At 39.9% G+C, this 11,872-nt stretch overlaps 1 protein-coding gene and 1 long non-coding RNA gene across 3 annotated transcripts; one reads left to right on the top strand and one right to left on the bottom strand.

Moving 5' to 3' along the window:
- Window positions 1–355: 355 nt before the first annotated feature.
- Window positions 356–4,952, bottom strand: LOC105061238 (uncharacterized). The gene is given in 10 exon segments (XM_010945226.2): window positions 356–1,071; window positions 1,192–1,295; window positions 1,298–1,907; window positions 1,910–1,962; window positions 2,221–2,332; window positions 2,469–2,651; window positions 2,954–3,004; window positions 3,105–3,270; window positions 3,713–4,273; window positions 4,813–4,952. Coding segments are annotated over 9 exon segments (2,379 nt in total). The 5' UTR covers window positions 4,177–4,273; window positions 4,813–4,952; the 3' UTR covers window positions 356–435.
- Window positions 4,953–5,469: 517 nt separating this feature from the next.
- On the top strand, window positions 5,470–10,845 carry LOC105061239 (uncharacterized). Of its 2 annotated transcripts, none has more exons than XR_834556.4 (4): window positions 5,470–6,053; window positions 8,990–9,131; window positions 9,529–9,625; window positions 10,350–10,845. It is a non-coding gene; the product is annotated as an uncharacterized lncRNA (long non-coding RNA). The 2 variants fall into 2 exon arrangements; XR_834557.4 differs by having other exon boundaries at window positions 5,472–6,053; window positions 8,985–9,131.
- Window positions 10,846–11,872: the final 1,027 nt, after the last annotated feature.

Here is an 11,872-nt window from a genome sequence, read left to right as displayed (position 1 = left end):
GTCCATTGGCGCATAGCTCGATTTTTCCCCTTGGTAAATAAGCATAGCTCGATTCCACTCTGGGTATTTGAGCTAAAAAGACTCCTAAATGCTGCAAACAAATCCATTATCCGAACACCTGTAAACACCTCTCACCTGAGGACAGTAAATAAGGTTGATTACTCATCAAACCAACATCTGGAGCAATAGAACAAGTTCTATCAGATTCTTTTGCTTGTTGAAAGTGCATTTATGATCTCAACCACAACCAGAAATGCATAGTTTCATTCTTCAATATTAGTCAATGATCCACTTATCAAAGCAGCCTTTGAAGAGAATGGTGGCGGCGAGTTCAAAGGTTTGCAGAACACAGAACTAGCCATTAACCAATGGATTTTGATCAAATAACTGCCGGTCCATACAAGAGGACCAATTGACTGATTAACAAATGCAATGCTACCAAATAATCCAGCGAACAACAAATATTGTGTACATCATTACTGATCGAACCTCACCAAGAGGAAGGCAGGAATTGAAAAAAAACAGATCTTTCAGATTTCCTTTGAGGCAGCAAAAGAAACGGTGGATTTCTGCTAAAATTTTACCTCCTTCAATCTTTTCCACAAGCAACAAAAACAAATCACAAATGTTATCAGGGGCAATTGTGAGGCAATCCTTTGCGCATCCACTATAAAAACAGCTTATGAACATTAGCAATAATCCCAGCTCGATTTTTGACTGCACTTCAGAAACCAGCCCATCCAGCTGGTTGGCTGGTCTCCACCTTCTTTGTTCCCCCCTACCGAATCTCCGAGAAGTATTTGCTTGAATAGAAGTCCTCGACACCTGCGCACCAGATGGTGCTGCTGTGAAGCTTTCCAGATTGAACCCCCACACATCACTGGAGAGCCCTGCCACCGATTGCTTGGTCAAATTTTGGTGACCATTGGTCATACCAGCTGCTATAGACTGGACTTTTGTCTCCCCAGAAAATGCCTGCCATGGCTTGGGCTCTGGGCTGGGTGATGGAGAACTGTTTTCGAGCATCCCTTGCTGGAGTTCCCACACAGTTCCTTCAATCTTATCCTTTTGCTGCCACCACACAACCATTATGCCGAGTTAGTTTGCAGCAACTGTATGGGTGGATAAGTTTTAAAAGCTGGAAAACGAAAAAGAGCATCTGATAGGAAGTAACAGAGATTGAAGATGTACCAGAGTTCCAGGCTGCAAGCTTCCAGGAGAGACATGGCTCTTTGAGCTATCCTTACTTGGTGGTGATGGCGTTGCTCCTGCAAGGGCACGCTTGAGCTCCTGATCTCCTGCCGCTGAGAGCGGCAAATGGCCGACAATTTTTCATATTTAGATGTGATTTCATCCTTCTTCAAGTTGGCTTGCTTCAACTGTTCCTTCAGCCTATCCACTTCTCCTTCTAGCTCCTTTCTCGCAGATCCGTTGTCATTATTAATAGTAGCACTATTTCTGGAGTCAAGCTTAGTGGTATCAAACTCAGCAACAAAGGTGTTAAATGCCTCGTTCTGGAACATCTCTATGTTCTCAGGATGTACTGCTTTTGTTTTCTGAGAATTCTGTAGTGGCTCCTCTTGGAAAAAGCTTATTTCAAAGCCTTTAGTAGGAACCTCTTCAAACTTTTTGAGAGGGTTTGCCGCCAAATTTTGTCCACTATGAACATGTTCTCCCGGCGGGCTAGTCTTGCCATCCAGACTATTCTGATTGTCCTTGGATATCCAGTGTTTAAATGGTTCTTTGTCAATCGTGGAACCTTTGTTTTCTACAACCGGAGGATCGTGTGCATACTGGGTAGACCAAAATGAACCAATAGAACAACCAGCAGCTTTTGAACCTCCCTGGGAGGGTCTACTGTGCGATACCTTTTCAGATTGCGCTGAGATATTTTGCACCTGTTCTCTTATGAAGGTGGTGGAGGAGGGCTCCTTCGAGGCATCAAAAATTTCTTTGTAAGTCCTGCAGGACCCATGTTCAACTAATATGATCACATGACACAGAAAAATTCTTTTATTGAAAAATGAAAGCATTAAGAAATGCCAAAATTTTGCATTGAGATGTTGCTTTCATATTAAATCCAATTACAGTTGCTAATACACATATCATCTGGGGTGTAAGTTCCAGGCATCAAACAACAAACCAGGACCAACAACCAGGGTGATATCTTTCTGCTTTCATGTGCTGTGAACAGCTCAGTGATATTCAGTTTATACTAACCTTCATCATGCATACTCGAAGTAGGGTGGCGCATGCTGATAGTTGATGATGACCCATCAGGTAAGTGTTTCTGCAACTCCACAGGCAATTGTTCATTAACACGAAACCACACCTGAAATGTGAAAAAGGCTGGGCATCAGCGAGATGAGATTTAAGGTCCCTTCAAATCCTAATCCTACCACATATGCAACAATCTATGACTAACCTAGTTTGATGGAGATGAATGGCCAATCAAGCAAAGCCCTTGCCTGCGTGATGTCTGGTCTGGCATTTGGAGAGGCTTCAAGCATGTCTTTAATTAGGTTGGTTAGGGCAGCACCGTATTTTGGTAACTCCGGAATGCGATAGTTTCCATTCAATATCTGAAGCTTTGATTCACCATCAAATGCAGATTTGAGGTAGCAAATTCTGTACAAAAGGCACCCAAGAGCCTGGAAAATGTGAATGAAAAAACTTTCTTTTAGTTTCTATAAAGTGAACCCTTTTATATGTAAGGAAAAATCACAGACAAGTCTTCAGTGAATTCCTGAAACATCATAGTGGCAAATCAACTTTGTTTAATATGAATTGTCGTGCTAAAGCAATTAATATAACTCATACTATCTTTTTTTTTTTTTTTAATGCATGAAACGAAATTAAAACTTGAAAGAAAAGAATCTTAGGATGGTTTGAAGAGAGGTAAGCACTCAATACTGTAGCTAAAGGTATAAAAGGATCGGGTTTCATTACATACCCAAATGTCCACCTTCTCACTGATAATTTCTCTTCGAAAAAGGTCCCACATCTGAATCAAATAACAAGAATTTATTGTCATTTCCTCCAATAATTATCATAAGCATGAATCTTGTTAAATTGCCAAATGTGAAGTCATTCTCTAGTTAAACCTCAGGGGCTCTATATGCAGGGGTTGTATGCTTTCTGATATTGTCTTCTTCAATACCCATCTCTTCAGGCCTGTCAAAACACTTATGATTGGTTGAAGTGCTGCCAAAATCACATAATTTCCAAGCTCCATCAGATCCAAGCAGCACATTTTCAGCTTTGAGGTCTCTGCAGGATTCAATAAGAAGGATGACCACGAATGAGAAGTTTAAGTGAAGGAAAGGACGTTAAAAATTGCATAAATTTTTCCTTTTCTAAGCAAGTGTTATCTCCATAATGCATCATATACAGGAGTAATAAAAAGGAGATCAAGGTTAGACATCAGACATTTCAAGAAAATAAAGGAAAAGAGGGATTTACTTCAGTAAAATCTATCATAAATATGGAATTATTAAGAAACATAACTTTCTTTTAGTAAATTTCATATTGCAAAAAATTAATGTTTTTTCAAAGCTAAGCATTTGTTCTGACCACTTATCACGAGAATGCGGATCAAAATTCTTGAATTTTAGATCCAATAGGCATGGACAGTATAAGAAGCTATGAGCATTAAGACATCATGCTTCTGTGGAACTATATGAATCACCTGAATATTTCAGGAGGAAATTACCTGTGAGCAATAGGTGGTGACTGAGAATGCATGGCAAACACTGCATTGCAGACATCCCTGAAGATCAACAGGACCTGCTTCTCCTCAAAGTACCCAGCCCCTCTGTTATCCAGCACAGCAACCAACGACTTCTCGCAGAACTCCATCACGATCAACACCTCCTTCGTACGACCCATGTCCAATATGGTGTGGGCGACGAGCGCGACAACATTCGGGTGCCCCTTAAGCAGCCTCATCACCGAGATTTCCTTCGTTGCAAGATCCAGTGACTCCCCATCATTGCAGATCATGTGCTTCAAAGCATATTGCTTTGATGCATGCACCGCATCACGAGCGAGATACACACAAGAAAATCCCCCTTCCGCCATGGCATTTCGAACATGGACCTTTACATTGCCGACATCGATGGTACGACCTTCCAAGCCGGTCGGTTCTTTTAACATAAAGGGATTGAACCTCCACATGACTAAATTAAGCAATTCGCAGAAGTCCCGATGATTCTGGCAGCAGACACTATTGAAGTGTGGATCCTGTCGATATATCTTCAATAAATTCTAGACTCTGTATCAAAGGAGTTCGAAAATCATTATCAGAAAAAAAAAAAAAAAAAAAAAAGAGAAATCGAGAAGAGGATCCAAACGCCAGTACTACAATGAACTTTTTTCGATCCAGAAGTTCAGGTTTCCATACTAGTATCAGTACCTAATTCTGGATAACTAGAGATCTTAGACAGCCTGGATAAAGATCTAGGGCATTAAAAGGGTAGGTATTGTTAACTGATCAAGATCCGAGCTTGCCCTGGATTTGAACTTTGGTTCTTCGAAACGCGGTGCTCTACTGATTCTGATATAACTAAATAAGCAGGGAAAACTCGCATTGGTATCTATTTACGGATGTAGGAATTCAAAGAACAAAGAGACCGCGAATCATTTGTCAATCAATCTATCTTTATCTCATCATGCACTCTAGATCCAGGGAAGATATTCAAATCAGTTCAGATCGAGCAAAAAAATTCCGAATCTTATCAAAAGAACGCGAACATTCGCTTCAAAGCTCCGATCGGAATCAGAGCAAACCCTAAGAAGCGGAGATCAACGCACCTTTCAGATCGGATGCAAAAGAAGGTTCGATTCTTGTGGCCGAACCGAGATCGGAGACATTTCCCGTGCGATCCCAATAACAGAATTTCCGCATCCAGATTCCTAACTTAAGAGAAAAGGAGCACAGAAAAAAAAACAAAAGAGAAATGGGGAGATGAGTTGGAGATGCGACAGAACGGCCGGCAACTAATAGAGAGCGAATACTTATAGGCTACACCTCGGCGACGAGCGGCGTGGAGGCAACGACGCGTGGCCGATGTCTCCAGTGTCCAGCCAGGAGGGGCGTGATCTCTCTTTCTGCGAGTCCGGCCACATCTACAGCGTCCGATGGGTGGGCCCTCCAATTAGGATTAATCAGAATCGTCCAATGGCTGGACGCTGGAATGGGAATGAGAAGGCCCAAAACTGGAACTGGCGTACTGAGTCCGGCAACGGCGCAAAAGGTTTTGGGGCCCAATCCAGTCATAGCAAGTCGGCAAGTCGTATATAACGACAACGTATGGATACTAGCCCGGCCCAATAACTGGAGAAACTAAGTTAGCAAGAAATATTACATATTTGAAAAAGATAAATTTGTGGTATAAATATTATTCTAATGTTGAGAGAACTTGGGAGGGAACATGGGTGATGGTGATCCGTATTGATAAAGACTCTCTTTCTTTCTCTCTTTTGACCAGTGCATTCTCTCATATTTTTTTGAGTGCAAAGAGATTGTTGAATTATTTTTATCAAAAAATATAATTTGATGCACATAATACACATTGGAGATAGAATGATTGGCCATGTTATTTGCATTGCAGAATTATGTTTATTACAAAAAGGATGTTGATTGAGTGTGATGATGTCAAGAAAAGGAAAGTTGATGAGTGCGACTGTGACGAACACAGCTAGGGTTTCTCCGTCTTAAGGAAATCAGCAGATCCATGACCGTAATATGCCGAATCTGGTGAGGGCTTCTTCGTCGGGTCAGTTGAGGAGGTCTAACAAGCCTTGATGGGGGGTAGTGGAGTCATCTACTGAGAGTTCTTCCTCTCCAGTAGGAGAGAGACTGATGGAGAATACTAGATCATAGTCCCAGCTGGTTCTCGGGCCAAGAAAATTTCAATGGGAGACCTCACGCACCATGAAAGCTAAGGTCGAATTTTTGGAATAGTGGTTTAACTGTGTGGTTTAGTTCTCCAAAGAGGAGCTTCAGCTATTATCTGAGTGACTGGGTTGGGCGTTGATCAATAAGTTTTTAGGTAAGAGCTTTTACTTGATTTCATTGAGAAAGAGATATGCATTTACTGGAATTTACAAGGAGAATTCTAGGTGTTTGTATTATCTGAGGGTTGTTGTTGTTTCAATGTCCATCCAAAGAAGCAAAGCTTCGCATCTTAGATAAGGGTCTGTGGAACTTGGCTGGGCAGTTGCTTGCTCTTGAGCCTTGGTGCTCCAAGTTCTGACTTAATCGGGACAATATTACTCAAGTGAGGGTTAGGCTGCGGTTGCCTGGTCTTCTCTTGGAACTCTGAGATTCAAAAAAAATCCTAAAGATTACTTCTCAAGCCGATACTCTACTGCTTCTAGATGAGTGGACTATAAAATCTATGTGTAGGGTTATGTGCGTGTATGTCTGTTGATGGATTTAAACAAACTTGTTTGTCCTGGAACTAAAATTCAACTTCATGATGAGGTGCTCTAGCAGTAATTTATTTATGAGGAGTTACCTGAAATTTATTATGCTTGTGGTCGTATTAGGGTCACCTTGGAGACCTGTGGTTGCTCAGAAGCAACTAGATCAGAGTCCTTACTCTATGGTCCTTAGATTTGAGCAGCTAGGATTCCGGTTACTCAGGTGTAAGCTTCACAAGTAAAAACAAATTTATTTGCTGCACCTTCGGCTAGACAACCCCTTTAGGACTGGGTTCAGCCTAACAAACCAGTTAAACGATCACAACCAGTTGAGAACTAGGTAGATAATATATTGCATAGGTCAGTTTCTAAATTCTCTTCATTATTGACGATTTCAGCTGAGAATGTACAGGAGCTACAACACATCAATGTTGCCCCTACTTCTTGTTGACTGCGCAAGCTAGTGGGGTGGCATTGGGGAAGGATAAACAGAAAAGATCACCTCAGAAGTAGGCACATAGTTGGAATTCTATCTCACCCCTCAAGCAAAGCTTATTATACATTTAGATCAAGAGGTGTACACAAAGATAAAGATTAGGATTCGTCATTATCTATAGCGAAACTTAAGAATATAATACTCAAGATATAGAAGCTAGTCTATATAGGGGTCCAGCAATATTCTGAGGATCAGAGGCACCTAGCTGAGAATCTACAGTAAGGTAATAATCTAATTGCCTCTTTTAGGAATAAAGGGAAGCAAGTGATGTAGGAACATGATGAAGTGTGCAATCAACTTCAGTCTACCCTCATAGGTAAACTTGCTTTTGACTCATTGGTTAATGTGCCTATCATGCTGGAGGAGGTTATCCTTGAGGGGTCTAAGAGTGTGCCACAAGCATAACATATTGATCAGTCTCAATAAAAGTGCTACTCTAGAATTATCGGGGTGTGGCAAAGCCCCTTTTTATTACTTAGTAAAAGTCTTTGATGAGATAGCATAGTATTGATATTTTTTATTTTTTAGAGACTAGAATAGATGATAGTACTATATCCCCTATCCATCATTTTTTGGGGCCTTTGTGGGAGGTGTATATGATTCCAGTGATGGGTTTGTCCGAGGATATTTTTCATCATTTGGAAAAGGCTTTAGGGACTATTTATTTCCTTTATGTTAATAGACAAGTGGCTTTTGGTGTTATTACTACTCATAATGAAGCCACTTGGATCTTGGGGGTTGTGTATGCCAGTAACTATGTTTTTGAGCGTCATGTGATTTGGTCTCAAGTTAAAGATGTCCTAGGTCTAGGGAAGCCTTTACTTGGTGATTCTAACCATATTCTTAGTGCCGAGGATAAAAAAGGTGGCAAATCCTTTGGTGTTAATTGTAATGTTAGAGAGCTTCGAGCTTTCCTTAGGTCCATTGGACTTCTTGATCTTGGGTTTCAGGGATCTTGCTACACATGGTGTAACAATCGCTTTAGATTTGCTAGGGTTTGGGAGCATATTGATCGGACTTTCGCCTCTAACTCTTGGATTAATATATACCCATACTCTATAGTTTCTCACCTCACTAGATTTGCTTTTGACCATTGCCTTTTATTAATTACTATTCTCTAGCAAGAGATCAGAGGTCCTAAACCTTTTAGGCTTAAGAAATTTTGGCTCAATTGCTTAGGTCTAACTGAGGTTATTCGTAGAGCTTGGTTTGGTCTTTCTCATTACTCTCCTAGAGATTGTGTTTTCATATTACTTGATAAAGTTCGTAGGGCTATTAAAGATGGAAATATAGGATTGATAATTTAAATCATAAGGACCGAATGTTATATGATCAAATTTATACTCTCTAATCTGTGAAGGCTCAGCATAGTGGTTTACCTGATCATTTGCATTGGCATTTGCTGGCTCTTCTACACTAGTGCTATCATGTTTAGACTTATCAAGAGATGCTTTGGAGATAAAAAATCTCATGTGTTATGGTTGATCGAAGGACATGCGAATATGAAATTCTTTCATCGATCAACCATGCTTCGTAGGAGTAGGATTCATAGTTTACAGATGAATAATCGGACCATCACTAAGCCTATGGACATTCAACATTATTTAATCGAGCATTTTCAACACAGGTGGATTGCGGATAGCCTAATTGGTCAGTTGAATTTTCCTTTTCTTCTCTCTAATTTGATGTTGAGTGTACTGAATATTTAATTAGGCCTGTTACTAACGATGAGATCGATAATGCTATTATGTCTATGAGCCTTGACAAAGCTTCAGATCTTGATGGTTTTTCAGCTTTTTTCTTTCAAAAATCTTGGTATATTATTAAGCATAAGGTTCTTACTACTATACATTATTTTTTCCAATCTGCTCATCTTTCTAACTCATGGATGAACACTTACATCATTTTAATTCCTAAAAGGGCTAATCCACAACATCCTGATGACTATAGGCCTGTTAGTTTATGCAACACAATTTATAAAGTCATTGTTAAAATATTGACTCATCGTCTTCAACCCATTTTGCCTATCTTGATTTCTAAGGAACAAGAGGCTTTTGTGTAGGGTAGGCGGCCGGATACCTGACTATATCTTGCTTGCTCAAGAAGTTATGCATTCTCTTGTCAAGGCCTCTATGTCGTGGAGTCTTATGATATTGAAACTAGATATGGAAAAGCTTATGACAAGGTTCATTGGTCTTTTTTAATTCAGGTGCTCTCTCAATTTGGAATTCCTTCTCAATTTATTGCTTGGGTGCAAGGTTGTGTTTTTTATTCTAAGTTTTTCTTGATTATCAATGGCTCTGTTACTCTTTCCTTTTTCAGTCTCTTAGGATTTGAGGCAAGGATGCCCGTCGTCTCTTTATCTCTTCATTTTGTATTCTAAGATTTTTTTCTAGATTTATTTATACTACTATTCAAAATTATCTTTTTAGGATATATCGGCCTAGAGGCGGGCCTGCCATTTCTCATGTGTTTTATGCTCATGGCCGTCTATTAATGGCTTGAGCCATAATTAGAGATATGATGTGTATGACTGGCATATTGGATGCTTATTGTTTATTTTCTAGCTAGTTTATTAATTTGACTAAATCTCATGTTGTTTTTAGTTCTCCTGCTGCTTCTCGGATTCATTAGCACATTACGAGGATATTGCAATTTCTGAAAAGAGGTCCATTTGGACTTACCTTGGTGTGCCGTTGTGTGGTAGGCCTCTTATTTTCATCTAATTTTCAACCTCTTATGGATAAGATATACGATAAAATTGATTCTTGGAAGTGGCACACTTTATCTCTTGCTGGTAGAATCATTTTAATTCAATAGGTTCTATCATCCATCATGCTTTATATAGTATCTTTTATGCATGTTTCTCTGACTGTTTTTTGTAAAATTGAAAAAGAGTTTTGGACATTGTTGTGGGGCCATGCATCGGATGGTTGCACTTTCCATCCAATTGCATGGGATTTTATTTGTATGCCTTGAGTCCAAAGGGAGTCTGGTTTCTCATCCTTATGACAATGTAGGGGGTTCAATGCCTTCGTAAAATTGCTTCTAACTTAATTTTAGACCCCAAAAATTTATAGGCTATTTTAATCAAGTCTAAATATCATTTTAAGGGTTCTTGGGTTTCTTATACAAAGCCGAGGCATTGCTCTTCTATTTGGAGGAAGTTTGTATGTTTGGCCCATAAATCCAATATCAATTCCAATAGCTTTTGGGATCTAGTCAGTCTATCAATGTGCTTAATGATCCCTGGATCACTCCTATTCTTCTTCTCACTTTGCCTACTTATGTGAATATGGATGATTTTAATACGGACATGAAGGTAGCTGATTTTATTATGGATGGAAAAACTTGGGATATTAATTGTCTTGTCTACACTTTTGCAGTTGAGCTTAGTGCTAATATTTCTTCCATTCCTATTCCACAGGGTGATTGGCAGAATCATTTGGTTTGGACTTTTTCGAAGCTTATGAATGTATCTTTGAAGGATATGTGATAGTTAAGTGCACCTATAGCCTTGCCTCAGCTATTGGTAAATTTTGGTTGGATTTGGAAAAATTCCTTTCGGGTTAAAACGTTTCTCTAGAGACTTGCTTGGGAACATTTGCCGTGTAAGACGATCCTTGTCTATTGTCACATTATCCCTTTATAAGAACAATATTGTGATTTATGTCCTCAAATTGTGGAAGGCTACGCTCATACTATTATACATTGTGAATTTGCTTTGGCTTGTTGGGAGCAACTCATTCATATGTATCAACTGTCTTGCTGTTCGAATTCTCTTCCTGATTTGTTTTAACACCTATCAGTACCTGCTGCTGAGAATGGATAGAAAACAATTATGGTATATGCAACATGTTGCTTATGGCAAGTTTGTAATGACGCGATTTTTAATCATAAAAACTATACTTATTTTCAGCTTCTCTCATGATTAGCAGTTTTTCTATCATTTAATAGCTATATTGATGTACATATTATTCATACTCTTTTTGGCACTTGTTGGGATTTGGTGCATCAAATTCAATCTACAGAGAAAAACTCAAGGCGGAGAAGTCTAGTGGACTAGGATAGTAGATGCAGCACGCAGTACATGTAGCCCGCAGGCGTGCGCAGACCCGCGGGAGTGCACGGCCTAGTGCGGTCGCATGGACATGCACGACCCAGGCTGTTCGTATGACACAGTCCACCATGGACCATGGGAGGAGACATGGTCCACGCATCCACCGTGGATCGCCGCGGTCTAGAAAGCAAAAATCATGGTGTTTGGTGAGCATGGGTGTGCACAAGCAATGTGGCGTGCGCGAAGAGGTTCCAGTTCATGCCAAGGGAGGTTCACGATCGGTCTATAGGAGGTTTTGCATGATCAAGCGGCGTACAGGCCTTGCGGCTTAGATCCAATGGTTAGAAAGGTTGTTGAATCCTTTTAAAAGTAGGATTTTGATCCAGATTAGGTTTTAGGCCTATAAAAGCAGGTGCATGGATCTGAGAACATGGTGTAGTGGCTGAGAGCATTTGAAAGGCAGAGATTTGGAGCAGCAGGAAGCATCCAGAGCATCAGAGGATCCTGGTACAGTAGGCCTGTGAGAGTTTTCTTTAGGATTTCTTTTAGAGCTTTTGTAAAGGATAAAGGTAAGTGCTTCTTGTTGAAAGAGAGGATTTGTATATGAGAGTTAAGAGTATGTGATCTCCTCTTATATTTATTTTCTTTCATAGTGAAGTTTTGCTTACCCTATGGAGATAAGCCTTGGGTTGATCCACGTATTTTATTGTGTCTCTTTTATTTCTTCTTTTTTTCTACTGCAACAAGTGATACCGGATCTTCAATAATTGGTATTAGAGCCAGGTGGTAACAGAGTGTGTGGTTGTCCAGATTATAGCAGTGTTGATCAAGATTGAAGAAGATGGAGAAGATAGGTCAATCAAGATGAAATCAATCGATTCGATGAAAAG

The sequence above is a fragment of the Elaeis guineensis genome, chromosome 1 (genome assembly GCF_000442705.2).
Source record: "Elaeis guineensis isolate ETL-2024a chromosome 1, EG11, whole genome shotgun sequence".
NCBI lineage: Eukaryota > Viridiplantae > Streptophyta > Magnoliopsida > Arecales > Arecaceae > Elaeis > Elaeis guineensis.
This window is presented reverse-complemented; position numbering and strand designations above follow the sequence as displayed.